Genomic DNA, 24476 nt, shown 5'->3' on the forward strand with positions numbered 1-24476 from the left:
TGGGAGTCTTTCCTTAGCAGTCCCGTTCCTTAGAATCAAGCTTTAGACACCTTAGCACTAAGAACCATAACGTATTTCTCTTCAGAGAGCTGCTTCAGTTTCCTCACTCATTAGGTGAAGAATTGAGATCTACAGATTGAAGAGAAGTGACCTGTCTGAGATCTCAGGGCAACTCAAGTCCAAATATTCCAACTATCAGGCTATGGCTCTCTCCACTATACCTCTTTGTGGCTGGTGTTCAATTTTTATTAATACTTACTTCATGGAATGAATCATAGACTTTGACGTTAGAAAGAATCTTATACAGTATCTTTTCCAAACTTCCTCAGAAGAGAGAAGTTCCTTTCTCTGTAATTCATTTTTATGTGAGTGTATTAAAATCTAGAGAGTTTAGGAGGCAGGAGATGGGTTTGGTGGAGAAACACAGAATCTCTACCAGTTGCTGCTCATCCACTACCTGACTGAATGAGTTGCTCTCATTGTGGACCAAACCCTTGCCCTGGAAGTATCACGCATTAACTGACTAGTTGATTTAGGGCTCTAGGCTCTCCCTCTCAAGGGACTGCTTCCTTTATGCTTTAGGAGACACACAGTCATCCACAAGAAATAATAAAGGAATAGAGCAAGACCCACAAGCTAGAGAGATATTTTTCCTCCATCTCTTCTTTCTAACCTTTTTATTTGGCTGCTACAAATAAAACAGATCAGAAACAAAAATAGACTTGCTGAATACCTTTTATCCTAAACACAAATGTAGTGAACTTATGGTTAGACTTCTGGGAACTATTTTTAAAATTAGATCCCAATATTTAGATTGTTTTTATAAATGGTTGACTTGTCTAGTGGATGGATGAGAGAATGGAACTGATAAGCCTTAGAAGATTATCCTGTGATGTTTTATATGACAGAAAGATGCACTTTAGCCTCATTGGGCAACAGGTCAAACCCTTTACCAAATAGTTGGTCTACTGAAGTATCTTTGCCCTACTTCTTTCTCAAATGCATCTGTCATTACGTAAATCCTGAAGTCTACCCAAGTGAATGCATTGGCTGAGCTCTTGAGACAAAACACTGGTATCACAAATTGGGCACCTTGTCAGTATCAACATAGGAGTGGCCACTATTTTGATAACCAGTTATCAAGGGCTTAAGGACTCAACTTCTTTCATTCTCTAGCATTCTCTAGCCTGTTCTGTTATCTCCATTTTCTTGATGAACTCCAACTTACCTGTCACCTCCTCCTTTTGAATTTCTCCCTGAGGCCCTGGGATGGAGTTAAACTCCTTTGATGCCATCACAGAACTTTTTACATAACTCTAACATGTTATCTTTGAAATCTTTGAAGCTACTCTTTTGTTTGTAGAACTTTCCCCGACTAGGCTGAATTTATCACCAGAGTCCATGGTTTAATCACCTTTGTAACTCCAGTACATAGTGAAGTGCCTGGTACTAAGTCAGCACTGAATAAATAGTGTTTGAATGATGCATGAATGAATAAATGAGTGAAAGAGTGGTCTGATACAAATGGTCTTTCAATCCCTCTCATCTACCTGTTCTATGATCGTAGTTATTATTACTGATACTCAGCACCGTGCAGTAAGGAAAGAGAAAGGAGGGAGGCAAGTTCATCCTACAGGATGTTTTTCTCCCCCTTGGAGACTGCATAACTGTAAATCACCTCCTTTTTTTAAAGGAAATGTAGTCACTGACTGCACAGGTATGCTAACTCCTCATCCAAGTGAGTGAGCTCTAGTAGGCTAAGGTAACATTTGGAAAACTGGATAAAGCATGATAAGAAAGTATTATCACTTAATATTACTACATATATTTTTTTCTCTGTCAGAGAAATACAGAAAAGCACTGATTTACCCAAGGCATTGGTATACCATTTTTCTCTGAATATCTCTTCTACCCCATTGAGTAAAATATTTGAAGCCAGGACAGCTCAAGATCAAGTCTACTTATTTGCTTTCTTATTTTCGAGGCTGACAGTGTAAAAGGGTGTGATTGATGAAAATCTTAGGGCTCTCCAGGAGAAAATAAAACTGTATACATGGAAAAAGCAGTCAAATAGCCCATAAACAAAGAACTACTCTGGGTTCAAATACAAAGATACTCTTATTCTTTTTTATTTTATTTTTTTTAATTAAATTAAAATTTTTCCATCGCCATTTTATCCCCTCTACGTCCTCTTCCACCTCTACCCCCCGCCCCCTTCCCATCCCTACAGGTACTCATTCTTAAAGTGTTCATTCTTTCTTTTGCCCTTCTGGGCTGGAAAATCAAGGTCAAATGCAATAATGGGAGCAAGATTTCCATGCCGAACTTCACATGCTTCTTCCTTGTGAGGGGTAGGGTAGAGAGGGAGAGCAACAAGCTCTAACGGAAGTTACGCACCTGAGGTCATCCTTGCAGCCCTTCTTGGAATCCCTCAACCCCTTCTTCTCTTGTGGTTGCCCCACCAGGAAAACGGTGTCCCTGACGGTAGGGAAATCTTCCAGCAGGGCCCTCAGGCTATTGCAGTAGGCCATGATCTGACCCCGAAGAGCATAGTGAGACATGCGGTGGTTAAATCTGAAAAGTCAGAAGAGATGTCCAGAGGTGAGTCCTCTCTACAGAAGTTCCAGGATCTACTTTCCTAGACTATCTTTCAAAGAGAACAGAGCACCTCTGTCATGAAGAAATCTCTGTCTGGGTCAGATTGTACTGCATGAAGGCACAGGCATGGGCCCCTTCAAAGCACCTCCTGTCCTTCACTTCTCATGCTCCTTCTTCCGTGTGCCAGAGGTCAGCTTGATTTGGCTTTATCTAAGGATCGAGGCTCAAACAAAATAGACCACCTCATGCCTTGGAGAATTTCTACATAATTCTGGTGTTTACTGAATTCAGAGTCAGAGAAATCAGCATGTGAAGTTCCCATGTACTACATAGCCTATACTTACTTCTGACAATATTCCACTATTACTTCTCTCTTGGTTTTCTCAATTTCATCCTGTAATAAAAGAAGTTGATAGTTCTTCTATTAGACAGTTGGTTATAAACACTCTCCAAGCAAGTATCTATGTAGAAACTGAGAGCAGACTTAAAGCAGAAAAAGGCCACACTGTTGAGAAACTCTTCCTGAAGGTCAACTTATTGGGAAACACTCCTCCAGGGGTGTCTCCCACTCCCCTACATTTTGCTGAGTGAGCGAAGAAGGCAAGGCCCTGACCACTCTTTACGGGGGCCATTTCTAAGGGTTATGTTTGCAGAAAGAAGTCTTAAGGGATGAGGTAATGCCTCCCTCCAGGAAAAAGAGCAGACTTGCTATAAAAGAGGTGGGTTCCTCCAAACTCAGTATTACTCAACTGTGACAAACACCCAGTGCATGCATCCAGGCTCCCATGTGGCTCCCGTGGCCCTTGGGGAGCCAAGGGAACTGACACAAACACAAAGCCCATGTTGCCTGCTCTGCTATGAGTAATGAAGTTATTTTGTCCCTTAACCAGGAGTCTTGTGTCTTCTGCCAGCCTCCACAAAACAGTCACAGGTTACCGTACCAGCTTGTAAATAGGCTAAAATCCCAGACTTTGGCAAAACTGACAATTTATTGCCTGAGCCCTTTCTAATCTGATCAGCATTGAATAATCCTATGAGCAGTTAATGAGTTATTACATTTTCCACTTGGTCAATATATTTTTTTAATATTATAGTAAAAAACTAATTTAATATCTCAGTGACTTATTAAAAGGAGTCTTTTCTCTCCATTATTGTTCAGTAGTAAACTTGAAATCTGGCCTCCCTCACATCCCAAGTGGATTAGGTAAATTTAGGCCTTTCGTTTTCTGTCACAGGTAGGGAAAAAGCCTAGAGATTGTAAATGTGTTTTACTTGGGCCATGATCCTATTAGAAAGATCGCCATTTCTTTCCCAAACATCGCTGCATCAACCTAACGATTCCCTCATCAAAAAATTTATAAATAATGAAATTATATTCACAAACTTAAGCAATACTGTTAACTGTTTAAAGACTTGCGCTTTATAAATATGTTTTCGAGAGATTGGGCCAGTATAAAACCCTTTAATAGGAACAAGGTGACCGTGCCTGAAAAAACATGATAGCAGGTGAATCAGATGGCAAGAGTCTTTGTTCACCTTGTCTAAACACCCTAAGCACCGGCGGGTCTCTCAGGAACGGGCAAATGTTCCAGAGCCGGTGCTGAAACTAGTTTCATTTAGAAAGTGACAGAACGAAATGTGACCTTGGGAAAATGCACATATTTTGAAAACCAGACTGCAGTTGGCTTGAATGGCTTCCTTTGTACTTCTTATTGAGCTTCCTTTTTCAGTTCTTTATAATATGTTTTCAATGGTCCTATCCAAATAGGCTGAATGCAACAGGCTCTAAGTTAAGAATTTTTATTTGCTCAAATGTAAAAGATGACATGAGAGCTTTAGGGAGCCCTTCTTACTATACTCACGAGGTTCATTGAGTCAGCCATGGCTTGTTTCCTGAGGAGGAAGGCATTCAGCATCATGTCCCGCAGTCCCACCTTTTCTAATTGAATAGACACAAAAGCCTCCGGAGCCCTGACAAGAGAACAGAGACATCTGAGCCCAAGGCAAGTGGACGTATAGCAAGGAGACAACTCGAGAACTCTCTGAAGGACAGGGACACCTGAGGCTGCACATTGGGCGCTGCAGCAGGGCAGCTGGTGGCTCTGTCTTCATAGTCCCAGCTGCTTCCTGTGCGGATGTGTCCTCCTCCTCCGCGGGACTCACGTGCCCAAGGCACGCATTGGCAGTCCCGAACCTCACAGCCTGGCCCAGTGTTTGTACTATCCAGGTCCCTTTGTGTCCTCCAGGCCTCATGTGTAGGGGCACCTGGACTGAGAGGCCCTCCCAAGGGTCTGCTGGACCAGACACATTGATCATAAATCTTCCACCCACACATTGGGAGTGTGGATTTACGGCACCTCAACTCTGGCCATATGTCAGATTAATGGCATCTTGAGAAGTAGAGTAGCTTTGCCTGTTGTTGTTTTTTTTCTCCCCATTAAATTTACCAGAATTAAACTAGAATATCATTGGTATGCCCCAATGAAATACTCAGAGTATTTATAATTATTGCAGAATACAAATATCTCTCTCTGTCATGGTGAGAAGAAATCAAGACATAATAGGGCATCCCTGCCTCATAGACATATCTTTTTAGAGACTGTGTCTCTTTGACAACACACCATTCTATTATTCTAAGCAAAGACAAAACTCTTGTTAGAATAGTAAGGATAGGTCTGTACTTCTCACTAAGAGACATTTGGAGAGGCCAATATTCTTTGTTCTTGTGTTCTACTCTTTTTAAAGTTTGAAAAATGTAGAAAAGGGGAGGAAGGAGAGGGAGGGAAAAGCAAGAGAAGGGAGGAGAGGGAAGAAGAGAAAAGAGGTTGTAATTAGGAACTGTTAACTCTCCTTCATAGACTGGAGTATATCAGAAGGAATGAGCCTTCTCACTGTTCATACAAGGTTCAAAATCAAACACATGCTGGTCACTCTGGGAGTTTAGTCAGTCTCCTAACACTCTGTTCTTAACTGACTTAAAAGAGGACACATTTATGTTAATCCTGCTTCCCTCTGATACAGTACCTTTTGATAGCCTTGGATCTTTCTGAAGGAAGAATAAAGGTGTCTGGAAGTTTTGGAGTTGGGGCCAACAGCAATCTCTCTATGCCATTTACAATTCTGGAATTTCTTCTGGTTGGACCCATTCTACCATCATTTCTCAGATCTGAACGTATTTCCTAAAATATTTCAAACCAAAGTGAATCCAAATTGTTGGATTTATATGTCCTGTGGTACTGGCTATAAAATTATCTCACAGCCACAACTGACCACAAATACATGTAAATGACCGGATACCTGGGGAAGGGGTGGGAATGGAGAGAAGGGGGAGGGGAGGAAAGTACAGAGAGTAAGGGAGGGAAGGGAAGGGAGCTACTAGTTTGCACAATAAAGGGGTGAGGCACTAAGAGTAACTATTTCCAGAATAGAATGCAATTATCTAAAGTGCTCCAACAAAAATGCTCCATTCCACAGGTGGCTAGTGGAGTGCTCGATCAGAGGGGCCTCCCAAGAAATACTGCTGATGGGCTTCATGACTGTGAGATCTGAGAACTTGTTTCGGGTGCCCATTCTGGTAGAGTCTAAGGCTAGCAGATGGAGGTGGGCTAAATATGCTGCCATGCACCATGCAATGATGAAGGAGGGAGAGGCGGCAGGGAGGGCGAGGGGAGGAAAAGAAAGATGGAGAAAAAAAAAGGGAAATTCATATTTTTCAATACTCCTATTGGTTATGGAGCTCTCGGGCACAATGAATGGAATTCTTTTACATTTTTCCTAAAATACTAACTAAAAAAAATATTGTCTTCAAAGGAAAGACTACTTTTTCAAAGAAAGAAATAAGGAGTTCGCTTTATCTGAATTACTAAAGAAGAATGAGGCAAAAGGAAAAAATCCTGGGTAAAAATTTAATGTTTCCATCCTGACTTTTTGTGAAGGCCCTTGTGTTAGCCGGGTCTCTTGGAAGTGGTAGAATATCCAGTACAGAAGACTTAAGAGGTCTAAGAAAGGCTGTGAGTGGGCTAAGAGGGAAGAAAACACAAGCTCTGCAATCAGGTCGCAGTGCTGACACGCTTGTGATCTTGGTTCTGTCCTTAACCTTTCAGGAAAAGGTGCTGATAGTCCCCATCGCATGGGGCTGTTGAGAGGATTCCAGGAGCCCATGTATATTCATCACTTAGCTCACTGCCTTGCCGGGACCACAGAAGCTTCTGAATTGAACTGTTCACTCTGACTCCCCCACCTGCCTTCAACAGCCCAGCATGCCCATCTTTCATTTCTTTCTTTTTTATATATAAAATATTTTTATTGATTTCAGAGAGGAAGGGAGAGGGAGAGAGAGACAGAAACATCAATGATGAGAGAGAATCATTGATTGGCTGCCTCTTGCGCACCCCACACTGGGGATCGAGCCTGCAACTTGGGCATGTGCCCTGACCAGGAATCAAACCGTGACCTCCTGGTTCATAGGTCGAAGCTCAACCACCGAGTCACACCCACCAGACCCATCTACATTTCTATCCTCAATTGCTTCCTCTTTTCCAGCTCCTTCTTACAAATACATTTATATCTATTTTATTCTTAATTATCTTGCCCCCTCAAACTTCCTCCGCAATTCTGACCAAACTTCTTAAAGAACTACTATGGACTAAATGTTTGTATCTCCCCCTAACTTCTTATGTTGAAGCCCCTTCCCCAATAAGATGGTATTTGAAGACATTTGAAGATAGTATTGGAAGGTAATTAGGGTTAGGTAAGGTCATAATGGTGGGGCTCCAATCTGATAGGGCTGGTGCCCTTACAAGAAGAGAAAGATACAAAGTTCTCTCTCTTTCGCTGCCACGTGAGGCCACAGTGAGAGTTCAGCCATCTTCAATCAAGAAGAGAGCCCTCACCAGAAGCTGACCATGCAGGTACCTGGATCTTGGATTGCTGGCCTCCAGAATTATGAGAAAATAAATTTCTGTTGTTTAAGCTAGTCCATGGTATTTTGTTTTGGCAACCTGAGCTGACTAATACTGGAGCAGTAAATATATACCGCGTTTGTATTTTTGTCACCTTGTCACTCCTTAACACTGGCAGTATGCCTTCACTCCAACTCCATCAGAGCTGCTCTGTCAGTCAGCAGTGAGCCTTGGAGAATGTCAAAGGGTCTCATTTTAATCCCTACTCTCTGGTTCTTCCCTCTAGACTTAACTCTATCAACTTTCAACTTTTTCTTCTTTCTTCTTCTTCTTTTTAAAAAATAATAGCTTTGCCTGGTTGGTGTGGCTCAGTGGTTGAGAGTCGACATATGAGTGATTCCCGGTCAAGGCACATGGACTTGATCCCCAGTGTGGGGTGTGCAAGGCAGCTGATCAATGACTTCTCTCATCCTTGATATTTCTATCTTTCCCTCTGAAATCATTAAAAATATATTTTAAAAATGATAGCTTAAAAAATAGCTTTATTGAGGTACAATTGACATTCAGTTAACAGCACATATATGAAGTATTCAATTAGAGAAGTTTTAGTATATGTGTGCAACTGAAGCCATCACCACAGAAAAATAATGACCCACCCCCCTTCCCTCCCTCAAGTAACCATTGCTCTGCTTTCTGCAATTATAGACCAGAATGCATTTTCTAGAACTTTATATAAAGGGAGTCATGCAGTATGTACTCTTTTTTGTCTGGCTTCATCCATATTGTTGTGTATATCAATAGATCATGTCTTTGTATTGCTGAGTAGTATTCCATTGTATGAATATACCACAATTTGTTTATCTGTTCATCTGGTGATGGGTATTTGGGTTCTTTCCAGTTCTTGGCTATTTTAAAATAAAGCTGCTGTAAACATTTGTGTATGTCTTTATATGGACATGTGCTTTCTCTTGCATAAATATATAGGAGTAGACTGGCCGGATCATCTGGTAAGCGTATGTTTAATTTTTTAAGAAAGTGCCAAAACTATTTTCCAAGATGATTGACCATTTTGCATTCCCATGAGCAGTGTATGGGAGTTCCAGATCCTTCTCATCCTTGTCAACACTTGGAATGATCAGCCATGTAAAAGTTAACCATTCAAATGGGTGTGCAGTTATTTCTCAGTGGGGTTTTATATTTATCTAATAACTAATGGTTTTGAACTCCTTTTTTTATGTGCTTATTTTCATCTGCACATCTTCTTAGACTCATTTCTTCTTGAAACATTTCTCTCCTTCGGCTTTGGTAGCAATGCACAATTTTATTCTGTCTCTGTCTCTTTCCTTTTTTCCCTCCCTTTCCTCCCTTCCTCTTGGTCCCTTTCACTGTCTTCATCATTTATTCCTCCTTATTATCTCATTAGCCCTCTTCCTGTCCCACATTCATAGGAAAGCATATAAATACACATACACATATATTCATGTATATTTATATATTCATGTATATTTTATCTTAATGCCTCCTTACCCCTCCCAGTGCTGTAGGTCTTTCCAGGCTATTACTCTTCATGCCTTCCCTTGCCTGCCCTGTGCTCCCATCTAGTGACTTTCAACATTTGCTCCCTGGGTGGATCTCAAGAAATAACTCATAAGCCTCTCAATCTCTCTGACATTCATAACAACCCCACTTATACCTGTTTAATCATTGGTATTCCTCATAAGATTAAATTAATTAAATAAAGGAATCTATATGTTAACTTTGTATGAAAACCACAAGTGGTGATTAACCAGCTCATTTTTTCCTAGTCCCCATCTGCCCTTTCTTGCTTCCATGCCTGGGTATCTGAAGGGACTCCTCTCTACTCAGAATGATCACATGGTCATCTCTGCCTATCAAAAAGCTCATCCCCCAGGCTTTCCCAAATGCCCCCTCTCTGTGCTACCCTACTGAGGTGCCCAAATGGGACCTCTTTTTCTTTAAATTCTTTCAATAGCTTGTTGAATCTCTTTCATGCCTTGTGCATTTGAACTACTTGTTGGCCAGTCCCCCTAACCCACACTGGCCTGTAAGTTCCTCCGGAGCATGAATCATACCTTAGTATTACCTGATGAGCTCAAATGAACAAATAACAAAAGAAAGAATAGGTAAATTGGATTTATCAAAATGAAAAATTTGTTTCCAAGGGCACCACCACAAAAGTGAGAATATGGCTCTCAGAATGGGAGAAAATATTTGCAAATATTATACTTGATAAGGGGCTTGTATTCAGATTAAATAAAGAATTCTTACAATAATGAAAAGACCCCAAAATCCAAATTTGTAAAAGGGCAAAGCATTTGAATAGACATTTCTCTAACAACGACATACAAATGGCCAATAAGCACATGGAAAGGTCCTCAAATCATTAGTAATTAGAGAAATGCTAATGAAAACCATGATGAGATACCATTTACTCCCACTAGCATAGCTAAAATAAAGAAGTGAGACAATAACATGTTCATATTATTATTCATAATAGCCCCAAAGTAAAAACAACCCAATGCTTGTTAACTGATAAATGGAGAAACAAAATGTGGTATAGCTATAGGATATCTTTCATCAGTAAAAGGGAATGAAGTACTGATACATGTTCAAACATGGATGAAGCTTGAAAACATAATGCTAAGTAAAAAGAAATCTGACATGAAGTGGCATGTTTTATGATTCCATTTATATAAAATTTCCAGAATAGGCAAAGCTATAGAGACACAAAGCAGATTCCAGGTTGCTAGGGGCTGAGGGGAGAGGGGAATGGGAGTGATTGCTAATTGGTACAGAATTTCTTTTGAGAGTGATGAAAACTTTCTGGAATTAAATTGTGGTGATGGTTGCATGATCTTGTGAATAATATATGGTAAAGGGATAAATTTAATGTAATGTAAATTATCTATATATATAAAAGACCAAGTGACCAACTGTCCATCCATCCGACCAACTGACTGGCTGGTACATAGAATGCACACTGGCCATTTAAAAATAAATGTTGAATCGCACATGCGCAATACATATAAAGCTCTTGCTGGCACCAATCACACATATGTGTTTTGATCTGTCATTGTCGATCATGAATTTGATCGACACTTCTATTATAAAGGGCAAATGGCGATATTAAAATATTTCTTCTAATTAATTTCCTTTCAATGTGCACGAATCCGTGCACTGGCCACTAGTATCTCAATAACAACCAAAAAAAAAAAAAAAAAAAAGCCAGAAAAAGAAAGAGTATATATTGGGTGTTGACTTTTGTGGAAAAAAGAAGGCATAAGTTTGTTAGGTTTGATCAAATAATTGAATCGATACCCCTCCCCTGGAACTGCCCTTTAGGCCACTTTGCAATGAACATTCCCTTTCGCTTAGACCACATTCCACTTGCTAAGACCACATTCCATTTGCTAAGACCATTATCTCTCCCTTCTGGACCGTTCCAGGCTCTGGACCTGCACAGAGAATTCTCTGCCCATAAAAAGCCCACCTAGAGTCCTTTAAAACCTCTGGCTCCCTATCTTTGGGTGCTGGCACCATTTGGGGGCTCAGCCCATCTAGTATCCAGATGACCTAATGAATTTATAATCCCTTACTACTTTGGCCTTGGGCATTCCTCATTTGGCTACCCTAAAAAAATTTTACTTTTGCAAAAAAAGAAATACAGGAAGGATAAAACATAAAACAATGGAGTCCTTTATCTACAAAGGGCAGAGGTGGATGAAAAGGTTATTTTATTCTAGCCAGTCAATATTATAGAGTTACATATAAAGAAAAATTATTAGCAATAAAAGGTAAAAGACCAGGTAAAGATTTGGTCATGTGTTGAGTCACTTTAGAAAAGAAGAAATATAAGAAAGGCGGGAAGAAAAGAAAAGAAAAATACAGGAAAGAAGGAAAAATGGGAGAAAGAGAAGAGAAAGGGGGAGAAGAGAACGAAGGGAGGAAGGAGAGGTAGAGGTAAAGGTAAGGAGGGAAGCATGCAAGGAAGGAACAGCCTGATGTTAGCTGGTGGGTCATGGTAGCATGCCTCAGGCTCCCTATCTTACAGGCTGACCTGGACATCAGCAGGACAGCCCTCTCGGGGAGTGTGATAGAAGAACGCATGCTGGACAGCCACCATCAAAGCATTTTTCTGAGCAGCTTGACATGCAAGAGTCACTTGCATGTTTTCAACTCCCGAATGGAACAAGAGCTACAAAAAGAAAATATGAAAGGTATTAGGAATTTCTCTCATAAAGAAAAGGGTAAATAAGCCCGTCAGAGAAAGACAAATATCACTTGGTCTCACTCATACGTGGACGCTAATGAACAAAATAAACTGATGAACAAAATAGGTCCAGAGACATAAAAGCATGGAACAGACTGCGGAATCTCAGAGGGCAGGTGGGGTAGAGGAGGGGTGTGGAGAGATTAACCAAAGAATTTATATGCATATATGCATACCGCATCGAAAATAGACAATAGTGTGGTGAGGGTCTGGGGGGGTGGTATTAGGTGGAGGAGAGTCAATGGGAAAAAAGGGGGACATATGTAATATTTTCAACAACAAAAATAAATTCTTTAAAAAAAGGAAAAGCTAAAGTTGAGGGTTGAGATCACCACTTATGCAACATCCTATATAATAAAAGACTCACATGCAAATCGACTGAACAGTGGAAAGACCGGTCGCTATGATGTGCACTGACCATCAGGGGGCAGACGTTCAACACAGGAGCTGCCCCCTGGTGGTCAGTGTGCTCCCACAGTGGGAGTGCTGCTCAGCTGGAAGTTGGGCTCTGGCGAGCACAGTGGTGGTGGCGGGAGCCTCTCCTGCCTCCGTGGCAGCGCTAAGGATGTCTGACTGTCAGCTTAAGCCATCAGTCGGACATCCCTCAAGGGCTCCCGGGCTGCAAGAGGGTGCAGGCTGGGCTGAGGGACCCCCACCCCCCAAGTGCACGAATTTTGTGAACCGGGCCTCTAGTGTATATATAAAAGTCAAACTGCAGGATGAGCTGAGATCCTTGCTCCTCAGTCACAAGACTGAATCTCCCTAAGCAGCATTTCATCCAGGAAGGCAGCCCCAAAGCTTGATTTGCTCTGTAGCTGGACACCATCAGGTTTCCCCAAATGTCAGAAAAGGATGAGCAGGCTTTAATGGGTGAGCAAACACGCATAGGGGAAGGCTCTTGCAAAACTGCCAAGATTAGATTTATGTTTAAAAAATACACACACAAATTGAAGCCTGCACATACACACATAGAAGCAAAGGAAGCTATCCGAGTGACAGGAAAAAAACAGCACCATCTGACTTAAAAAGGTCAGATAAAAGCTCCAATAACAAGCGTATATTTTCAAAAGCTTGACACAAAGGTGACTCACTACAAGTGCTTCTTTTTAATATCTAATAGAAGTTATTGCAAGGGGGGTTGCAGTCTCTATAGTTCAAACCAGGCGAATGTGCACATCAAATGAGGCAAGGCCTTCATCATTACTTATGAAGTTGGAAGCTTTTCTTATATAAGAGACCCAACCTTATATGGATTAAACATTATGATTTTAAAGAAATTCATGAGAAAATTGCTTAATTTTACTTTAGTTTCTTCTAAAAAAAATTAAAATAATTTACCTTAAGGATGGCTTCCTTTGTATAAAAACTAAATTTGCCAACTTGGTTATCATCCACCTCAGAGATGGCCAAGACAAGAGTAGTAGGAGAATATCTGCAAGAAGAAACATGTCACTGTTTCAGTCATTGTGCTGTGCCATTAGTCAAGAGATGCCCATTCTGATGGGACAGAATGGCCTGTGATCAGCTCTGAGACATCAGCAGTAACAGCAAGTGCAGATGTTATGCAAGACTTGATATTTCCACTCGAAGACTGAAGGGCTCTGGGGTCTTTTCAGTCCTTATTGGACTTGATCTCCCTATAGTTACATTGTGGTGACTATCCACCCTGGCGCATTTGAAATTATTTTCTCTTGATCACTATACCACCGTTTTTCTCCTGTTTTTCCTCTTGCCTTCTTGACCTCCCCACTTTGGCATGTGGATTGTCTTGAGCCAAAGGCAATTGAAACCCTGCCGGCTTCCAGAAACTTTTACCTCTCCCTTAAAGAATTTAAATTAAAGGCCTTGTCTATAATAGGAGTTTATCACCAGAGATAACTTTTTATGACTTATATCTAGGCCAGAGCAAACGTCTAATTACTGAACATCTGAGCATCTGATCTTACTGTCCTGAGAATGACCTTCCTCCCCGCTGAAGCCCCAAGGTGCCTTGCCTCAGTCCTTAGCTCGGAAAGTTATTACCTCATTTTTCCTTTCCCCCCTCTGAACCACTCGTGTATATGGGGTTCCCATAGAACATATATAATTAAATTGGATCATTTTCTCTTGTTACTCTGCCTCATGTTGATTTGACTATTAGACCAGCAGAAAGAGCCTAAGAGGGTAGATGGAGAGAAGTGTCTCCCTCCCCACAGCCTCATCTGCTCAGGCCCCTCACGGACTCAGACCCCCTTGTGCACTCCCCAAAAGTTGTCCAGTTCTAACTTTCTCCCATTGCCCTAATGGTCATCTAATATTCTCTGTAACCACATTTCTGCCTTTGTCCATAACTATGAGACTCTATTATGTAATTTAATATCTATGACTTTGGGTTTCTTTATCTATGACTTTATGTAAATGGGATATCACTTATCTCATATGTGGCTGTGACAAATATTAAGTGGAATCATATGCATGAATGTACTTTTTAAAATGTAAGTCACTATGCTTATGTTTGATATATGTTGTTGTCACAGCAGAGCTCCAAGGTGGCAACTTTAAGAAATGAACATATATAAAACAAATGCAAACTCCAGACACAAATTCCTTGGATGCATAAACTGTTCTCTAGGAATTCAGAAGGCTCCCCAGATCTTGCAGAATCTCTGGGTCATCACTGGGAGGACCAGCACTGCTTGGCCAGGACACAGAGCACTTGGGCAAGCTGTGCTGTTTGGTTGATTCTGACTGAACAAAATAGGCCCTATCTCACGGCAGTGTAAAAGATCAGCTCCAGCAGGAGGCCCTCGAAGAGAGAGAATAGCTTAGCTCTAGGTTGGAGACTAAGCCTTGCCTTCAGCTTCTATGAGATCCCTCTCTATCCTAACAATAAATCCTCTTTTTGGTTTAGCTAGTGTGACAGGATAGAGCGGGGGACATTTTGCCTTCAGAGGACATTTGGCAATATCTGGAGACATTTTTGATTGTCACAAATGGGAAGAAGAGGTATTACTAGCATCTGGTAGGTAGTGGTCAGGGGTGCTGCTAAACAACCTCTGATACACAGCCCCCTACAGGAAAGAGTCACTCTGCCCCAAATTTTCATAGTGCCAAGATTGAGAAATTCCAAGACACTGTATTCTATCATCCTAACCCCTCCATTCTACCCATGCTCTCTCTGAGGAAGATGAGTCCCTAAACATATTAATATACTAACATATCCAAGTTGTATTTTGAGCAGGGATCCACATCAGCAAAACCAAGGTGACTTTCCCTCCTTGGGGTCACCCTTGCCTTCCTTGGGTGGGTGGGACCAGGACCAGAAATCTCTAAGGATAGAACTAGGACCCTCAGTGGGAGGGCAGACTAAGGGGGAAGGAAAGAAGACAAACATTTCTTCTCAGCATACATCAAAGGTGGACTCTCTGAGGGGAAAAAGATCCCTTTCTCTAACTGAATGGACTCATGATCTGTTAGTGGTAGGAGTGTTTGCTTTCTGCCAATGGGCATGAAATAGAGGTTTCACTGGTTTGAGTCAGCTTCTTTTATTGACCAACAGAAGAACCTGTATATGATATTGCCATACATGTTAGATTTGTACATTGTGTTAGAATTTCGAGGAAACAGTGCTCAAAAACACTTGACTGACTTCTTCCTGGTCCCAGGGAAAGTGAGAGAAGAGACCTGGACTTCTGATCCACGGTTCTTGCCCCATGAGATCAACCCTCATACCCCTTTCTACCCAGAAGCAACATAGTCAACCTGGGTAGCTGCCTGAACCTGTGATTCCATCTCATTTGAACTCTCTGATCTGATTCTTCCATTTCTCAGTTACAAATTATTCCCCTTGATTGAGACCTTATTTTCCCCTCTTATTAAGAAAAAGGAAGAAAGAAAATAAATGGCATTATGGCAGACAGAATATAAATACAATTAGAAATACAATTGCATTTGCATGTCCAGTGGTGGTAGAAATTATTTTTCACTAGTTATTCATTCTACCATTACATTATTTTTACTTTGACCCTCTTAAGGCTCACCTGTCTACGCAATCACTGTTCTCCAGCAGAGAGGTGATAAAGACAGGCGGTGGATGATCCACCTTGTCCTTGTGTGTTGCAAATTCAAAGTGAACAGGCCTCAGATGCAAATGGAACTCTTCAAAGCCCATCTCCCATGCCATTTTCTTATAGAGACTAAAAGGGGGGAAAAGAGCCAAAAACATTTACTATTTATTTTCCCCTAAAAGGAAACTAAGTGGTAAGAAAACCAAAACATTAGAATAAGCACAAAAGCAAAAGGCAAAATAAAAGTAACACAAGTAGGGCAGGAAGTGAATGAGTCACAAAGGTCTTCTGTCTGCCCTTTGCCATGACAGTTGAAAATAGAAGTAACGTAGGAGGAGATGTGCTTGGGTACTTCCTTAACTCTCATTTCCTGCGAGCTAGTTTCTGTCCTCGGAGTCCTCACCAGATCACCTACATTGCCCTCAATACAAGGTTCATTTTCTTCCCGTGGAACTCTTCCCGACTGGCCTCTGTCCCCTTCTTAAGGAACATTGCTCCCCTGGACCCAGAATGTCCACGCTCCTACTTGTGACCACTCTCTCTGTCTTCACTGGCTTCTTCTTATCTTTATTTTCAAATCCTGGTGTTTCCTGAGGTTCCAAACCCAGTCCTCTTCTCATCTTCTCCATACTCTCCTTGGGGTGTCTGCCTTCCGGCCCCACACCCCAACAGTCCCCTCTAGGAACCCCATCTCCATCTTGCCCAACTCTACGTTCTACTCCCACGTTTCCACAGCTTGCAGCAAGGCTCCATTCGGGTGTCCCCTGGCATTTCAGCTCCCTGTGTCTAGAATGCCTTCTCCTCTTCTCTCACCCCCATTCTAACACATTTCTCCATCTTGAGAAATTGGCACGTTAAGGCTGAGTTCAAATGGCACCTATATTAGTTCTCTAGGCTGCTGTAACAAAGTACCATAACCTGGGTGGCTTACACAACAGCAATGCGTCTCACAGCTCTGGAGGATGGAAACCTGAGGTCAAGGTGTCAGCGGGGTTGGTTCCTTCTGAGGGCTGTGAAGGAAGGCCTCTCTCCTTGGCTTATAGTTAGCCATCTTCTCCTTGTGTTTTCACATTGTCTTCCCTCTGTGTGTGCCTTTGTCCAAATTTCCTCTTCTTATAGGGACACCAGTCTTATGGGATTAGGGCCCAGCTCCGTAACTTCATTTTAATTTGATTTCTTCTGTAAAGACCCTATCTCCAAATAAAGTCACATGCTGAGGTACTAGGGTTAGAACTTGAACATATGAATTTGGGGGGGGGGACACACAATTCATCCCATAACAGTCCCTTTTCTATGAAGCTTTTCCTGATCCCCTTAAATAGAACGAAATACTCCATTTTCTGTGCTCCCATAATATCTTGTTCACATGACTACAGTATCTTATCAAACTGTATCAGGGATGACTTTTACATTGTGAGCTCTAAGACTTATGATCAGAAATTATGGGGAAATAATATCATAGAGGTTAATAAATATCTTGTGGTTTAAATTTGTATATTCTTCTATAATACTTTCTAGTTATACAATCTTAGGCAAATTACTTAACTTTTCTGAGCCTCTACTTCCTCACTGGCAAAATGTTTGCAAGCTACCTCAAAAGGATATTCTGAGAATTAAATGAACGAAAACACATGAAGTTCCCAGTACAGGCCCAGGCCACAATAGGCCCTCACAAATGGTTGGTGGTAGATGACTGGACCCTTGTGTGCACAGGGCCTCTCATGAAGATCAGAACACAATCGAACTCACACAGGTTTGCAACAAATCCTCTAGTTCCATATTCTTCCTGCTTATGGAACATGTCCACTTGGATGTCTTACTATCACCTCATACTCATACCTAACACCTAAGTCATTCATCTTCCCCTCCCCCTCACCTGCTGAACCTTTCACACCGTGCAAGGCCGGAATGGTGTCACTGCCTCTCCTTTGTAGCCCTCAACTCTTTCTGCTCTGCTATTCAACTTCATTACAGTCAAGAGAAAAATCCAGTCAATATTTAGAGTGTTGGTGCAGGGCAGGCCTGGCCCCAGGTGATGAGGTACCATGGAAAGCAATACACACAGGGCTTTTGTATTCAGGGAACTTCCACTAGCAGGAAAACCAATAAGCCAATATGAAGCATCTCATTACACGGTAATGTGCTGGATGGAGAGGAAGGCCAGGTGCTAGGACCTAGCCTAGCTAAGTGGTCAGGGAGGCACGTAGGAAGGCCTGGGTGAGAGAAGGAGCAAGCCAGGTGGCCATTTCAGCAATTTAGAAAGTTTCCACAGGCTGTTCGGCGGGCACGGAGGGGGCAGGGCTTGTAGGCAGGAAGCCCCGCTGTCTGTTACCCCCCACCAGACCCTCAATGCCCCTACTGACCGAACCAAGCGTGCGCTCTCCAGGCTCATTTCTATCAGCCGGTGGCGGAGGGTCACAAGTTCCAGAAGTTTGGAAAACGTCTCCAGGAGCAGCACACGAGCACCTCGGCCTTGGTTCTGTCCTCCGGCTGCTGCAGACTTAAGTGCAAGCAGGCCTACCTCCTCCACAAGAAAGGGATCGCCCATCACCTTCGCTGAAAGCAGCTGAGAGAAAACCAAGTATTTAAAATATATGTATATATATTTTACAAAAGAAATATCACATATTAAGAAAAATGCTATTAGTAGCACAGATTCTGGATCCAGATTTTCTGGGCTCAAATCCTGGCTCTGCCACTTAAAATCTGTGAGATTTGGGGCCATTTACTTTATCGTGTTGTCTCTTAGTTTCCTCATCTGTAAAGTGGGGATAATAACAGTACAAAATAGGCACTAATAGATACTAAGTAATCACCTAGAAGGGATGTTAAGAGGCTTAAGTGAGTAAGTAGCTGTGAAAATGCCTGGTACACCGTATTTGTTATCATTATTATAAATGTTTTAAGCCAAAATAAAGAATAGAAATAGCAGTCCTGATATCTGTCAAATATTTTATGGCCAATAATAATAATAATTTCTTATAAGCCCCTCTGATCACCTTTCAACAATTCAAACTATTTTAACCAACATTAACTTGTTTATTTTCACAAGATCCCCATAAAGTGGGCGTCACAGATGCCATGATTTCCATTTGATCTGTGAGGGAACTGAAGCAACACTGGAACTTTCTAAGTGTCACACAGCAACACCAAGAGTACAGTCAGGCTTCCTAATCTCAAGTTCAGCCTTTTTACAGGACACTAAACCACCTTTATTTTTTAAATATACTTTAAAAAGTATATATATTTTTATTGATTTCAGAGAGGAAGGGAGAGGGAGAGAGATAGAAACATCAATGATGAGAGAGAATCACTGATTGCCTGCCCTCTGCATGCCCCCCACTGGGGATCAAGCTCGCAACCGGGGCATGTGCCCTTGATCCCCAGTGGAGGGCATGCATGGGGATAGAATAGTGACCTCCTGCTTCATAGGTTGAAGCTCAACCACTGAGCCACACCCACCCGGCTAACCTGCCTTTACAGCGCTCCTCCACTCAGAGCCAACCCTGGGCAACTGGTAAAATAATCCCATTGTTTTTAATGCCCTCCTGTCGTGGTCAGTTCCTCTACTCTGACACCTTTGCTACTCTCTAATACACCACTCCACAGGGACCCAGTTTCAGGACCCTGATCTGCCTTTCCAAGTTTGGCTCCCTGAGCGTGTACAAACTCCCCTATCCATCCATTTATCTACCAAAAGCCTTGTCTACTCAAGGATGCAATTTCTAGACTCTTGAAGTCTTCCAAAAGTGATAAAGAAAGTTATTAAACTAATTCCTACATGTCCTCTGAAGGTAATATGTGCCCTCTTTTCTGGCCTAATATAAAAGTTTAATTTGAATATTTATCATTTCTAGATCCAAATTTGAACACATTCAAAAGTAATAATTATTAAAACTGGGAACCTAGATAAGTATCTTAGATATGTATTATGATTTATAAGAGAATTTAAAATACATTTTAAAAATCTGGTGCCATGCCCTGGCAGGTGCGGGTCAGTGGTTAGAGTGTTAGCCTGTGAACCTAAGGGTCATTGGTTCAATTCCCAGTCAAGGGCCCATGCCTAGGTTGTGGGTCAATCCTCAGCCCCAGTTTGGGGGGTGGGGATTACGGGAGGCAACCAATCAATATGTCTCTCTCATATCAATGTTTCTCTCTCTCTCCCTCCCTCCTTCCCTTCTACTCTTTATAAAAAAAAAAAAAATAGAAAAAATATTCTGGGGTGAGGATTAACAACAACAACAACAAAACACTCTGGTACCATAATACAAAATGAAAAGAATCCTCAATAAATTATAGGAGGATACATGACTGGTAATTTGAGGGGAATTTAATTTTGAGCCATACCTCACATCACACACACACCAGATAGAATACTAAATGGGTTAAATATTTTTTAAATAAAATGAAAATCTTAAGAAATTAGAATAAAATAAGAAATATGAAAAATCTAGGGGAAGATTTGCTTTCTGGATTTAGGAAGACAGAAGAAATCATAAAGGAAAAGAACTATATGAAAATAAGTTTCTGTTAAAAATAAAAAGACAAATTAGGGGAAATATTTGCAGAAAACATGATGGATGAAAGGATTAAAGTTTTTACTTAAGAGTTCATGTGAGTGGATAGGAATAACATTAGAATTTGAAGAGATAAATAAACAAAGGGAGAGAACAGAAAATTCACACACACAAAAATACAGTTTATAACCAGACATTTGTAAGAATATTTAATCTCAATAAATACCAAAAAAATAAAAATTGACAAGTCCACCTTTTCCGTATATGTCTATATTGGAACCGACATTCTATGCTTACACCTAATATTATACAATGTAGCAGAACTGGTGCTCTTAAACATTATGATTGATGGCATTGTAATTTGGCACAACTCCTTTTTGTCAATTTTTATTGAATTTATTGGGGTGACATTGGTTAATAAAATTATACAGGTTTCAGGAGTACAATTCTATAATACATCATCTGTATATTGTATTTTGTGTTCAGCACCCCAATTGGCATACTCTTGACAAGCAATCTGCCAAGATGTTAGCCAAAGACTTAAATTTTTGTTTCAGCAATTTCACTTCCAAGAATTTATCAAAAAGAATTAGTTCAAAATATGGAAAAATCTATAAGCACAGAGATATATGTACCTTATAGCATTTTTAATAATATTGAAAATTTAGACACTTATTAGAATGCCCATCAATAGGCAAATTGTTAAGTAAGTTATTATTCATCACTTAGAGAATTATGCAGTTATAAAAATGAGTATAAAGACTGGTTAGTAATATAGAAAGATACATAATATGTTAACTGAGAAAAATAGGAGATAGCATTGTATGAAGTGTATGATTATAATTTAACATGCACATGAGGAATAATTTATTTTTATCAACTTAACATTAATTTAAAATAAAATAAAAATTTAGTTTGGGTAGGAGGGAATAGAAGGCTGAGCCAGACACGTGAAATCGATATTTTTGGCATCTGGGGCCCTTGAAAATTCTTTCATATACAGCAAGTGCCCACATAAAGTAAGCTGAAAACCCAGGCTCAACTGTGACAGCCTTAACCAAAAACAAAAGAATTAAAATCCAACTGCAAACACCAAGTAAGTCATTGGACCACAGCTTGAACCATAGATCATTAGAGCTGGAAGGGCCTTTAGAGGTCATCAAACTCACCTACCACCACTCCCCTTCAAAGACAGAAACATAATATTCCACAATAGGAAAGTGAGGCTCGGAGAGACACCCAGTCAAAGGCACACAGCACGTTAATGGCAAGGCTGAACTTGAGTCCAGGTCCCTGACTCCACATTCAGTCCTCTATCTCCCCTACCAGACCTCAGCTCAGGGCAAAAGGAGTGAATTTTCAAAAGAGTCTTAGTAGAAAGAAAACATCATTTTTAATAAAAAATGTATATTGTTAAAATATAAATAATAAATCAGAAAACACTTCTCACATACCTATGTACATCTCCCTTTTAATTTCACTGTAGCAGCGTCCTGATAAACTAGAAACTTTGACACCCCCCTCCCCTCAAAATCACATAAAAATGCTGGCAAGGCCTAGGATTATGATCTGTCTCTGGCCAAATAGGGGAGGAATAGAGCCAAACAGAAAAGCAAAGCTAAGTAGGAACATCTGGGAGGAAACGTTCCCTTCGCCAAGGGCCCACCCTCCCCCCTCCTGAGAACCTACATCTTTCTGGAGCTGCGCGCTGTACCAGGACTCGGGCGTGGCTGGGGTGAGCCACACATCCAGGGCCAGCTGTAGCAGCCGCCTCTCCAGCAGGGCGAGGCCGCTGGATGATGCAGGCCTGCAGATGTGGCGGGCCTCCTGGAAGAGGTGCTCGAGGGCTCTGGGGATGAGCGGTGCCAGGCCCAGGGAAGGGTGGAACTCCAGCAGATAAATGTTTTTCAATGCGGGGCTTTAAAAGAGGAGCAAGGAATGACAATTTTACACAATGAAGAACTTAATCTCTTTCCAAAAACATTTGAATTTTATAATTGTAAAGACCAGTAAAACAGCTCCTTTAAGCCAGGAGATTTTTTTTTTTTTTTTTTTTATCAGGAACTTGAAAGGGCCTCATAGGCCGTCTGGGGAACCCTTTAGATTATACAACATGTTCTTTACTTTCATATGAACTCTTTTAAACTTGGAAGATATGAGTTTATTCTAAAAGTGAAATAAGAGTAAGATTCTTAAAATATATACAGCAAACCTGTCAACATTTCAGTAATCAATATTTAGTCAAATATTTGAAAACAGCCCGGCTGGCGTGGCTCAGTGCTTGAGGGTCAACCTATACACCAGGAGATCACGGTTCAATTCCCAGTTGGGGCACATGACCAGGTTGCAGGCTCCATCCCCAGTAGGGGCATGCAGGAGTCATCCATGTTTCTCTCTCATCGATTTTTCTATTTCTCTCACCCTCTCCCATCCTCTCTCTGAAATCAGTAAAAACACTTAAAAATATATTTGAAAACACAGTAACTTAAAAGTGACTAAATAGTAAACAAATAATTTCCATGGTTAGTTTCTATTTTTACTTGAGTCTTTACCTCCTTTTCCCCCAAAATGCTAATGGACAGAAATGATTTTTAAATTCTGTGTACTACTGGAATCATTCATGTCTGGCATGAGGATGCTATGTTTTATAAATGAATGAGGCTGGAAATGGTAAAAGGCTTGTCTGTGGGTATTTCTTTGGGAATGGAGGCTATAACACAAGTCAAGGGGCTTTGTATTCCTACATGGAACTAAAGAATAGAAATACGTTTTAAATCTATGCAAATGGATCCCTCTTAGTCCTAGATTTTAAAAAAATACAACCTTCAGGATGAAAAGGAATCTTAACAAGCAAATAACACTTATTTTTGAGACTCTTCTGACAAGACTTAGTATCCATATAGGCCTAGCATGTTCTGCCAAAAACCATTTTCTATACAGTAGAGTCTTGCCACAGAAAGTTTCACATACACAGCTGATGTCTGAAGCTGATCATAGTGAAGAAATCCGTCCTGAGAAATGTCTGTGGAGGAAATGTAGTCGTGTGCCTGGGACCCCAAGGACTTTCTCAAGAGACAAGGTTGTATCTCAGCTATGACATCTCCTGGCACCCCACTGTCCCCAAGATGATCCCACAGCCTTGTGGAATTTCCCACCGAGAGGCTGCCTATAGCGCCACACCGTCCACCTCCCAGGGGCACAGGGCCATGCCTCTGCTGCTCCCATCGGTGAGAACACGAGTGCACTCCCAGCGCACTGCTTACTGTGTGTCAGTGCTCAACAAAGACTTGTGGGATGTTGAGAGGAGCTGGACAATATTTCCACCCATTTGAAGGCCATAGAGAAATTGTGATCTCAAGTTACAGAGACCAAATTGGGGCTTGTCAACCACTTCCCAGTTCCTTCTTTACCCTCTGAGGCTGGAAGGGAACGGGGGTGGGGGCGGTAGGGAGGAGGGGAGAGGTCATACTACATATCAAGGGGGTTTTAAAGTATGTACCCTCTCTGAGTGGTCTCGGGAGATTTAGTTTGCTCCTTCAAGGGGTGGGGGACCACAAGATGAGTCTGCAGGAACCTTTTTGGTGATACTTGCTAGAAAAAATAAATTCCTTTTTGAGAAACTTTTAAGGACATCAAGGTTCATGTATGTCAGCTATGTGTAACCTCTGATTATATCTTCTGATGGCATTTCAAGAGCAGCTGCTTTTTTTCTTTCTTTTTTCTTTTTAGGTTTTCTCAAGGAAGTGAAGATTCTGCACCCAGTGGCGTAAGTTTAAATTTGAGCCTCCTATTCTTTATTACTTAAAGCAAGTGATACCGAGGGTGCGAGGGAGTCCCTCTTCTGCGGCTTTTATAGATAGTCTCTCATCTCCCCAAATACTTGAGAGGTGCTTTGTGCAATCGTGTTCAGACTTAACATCATACCCTTAACTTATCTAGGGGATTAAAAGTCAAATGTCGAAAGACAACACCAGCTCACCAGCTATTGTTGATGGAAACAAGTTGTTTGCAAATTATGTTAAGGGGAAGTCCAAAGTTATTGCTCTCATCGGGACGGCCTTCTTGCCAAAGCCTCTGGACATACTCCCGCTGCCGCTCTATCTAGAAATATCGCATAGACGTT

General features: G+C 41.2%; 1 protein-coding gene across 1 annotated transcript in view; it reads right to left on the bottom strand.

Annotated features, from left to right (window-relative positions):
* Positions 1-1077: 1077 nt before the first annotated feature.
* The window catches only part of LOC132236674 (uncharacterized), a 34265-nt gene continuing 10866 nt past the window's right edge, over positions 1078-24476 (bottom strand). The window contains 8 exon segments of the mRNA XM_059699758.1: positions 1078-1120; positions 2398-2574; positions 11519-11715; positions 13129-13222; positions 15810-15965; positions 18200-18402; positions 22043-22271; positions 24333-24454. Of these exon segments, the coding sequence (XP_059555741.1) occupies positions 1078-1120; positions 2398-2574; positions 11519-11715; positions 13129-13222; positions 15810-15965; positions 18200-18402; positions 22043-22271; positions 24333-24454 (1221 nt within the window).

Source organism: Myotis daubentonii, chromosome 6, assembly GCF_963259705.1.
Source record: "Myotis daubentonii chromosome 6, mMyoDau2.1, whole genome shotgun sequence".
Taxonomy (NCBI): Eukaryota; Metazoa; Chordata; class Mammalia; order Chiroptera; family Vespertilionidae; genus Myotis; species Myotis daubentonii.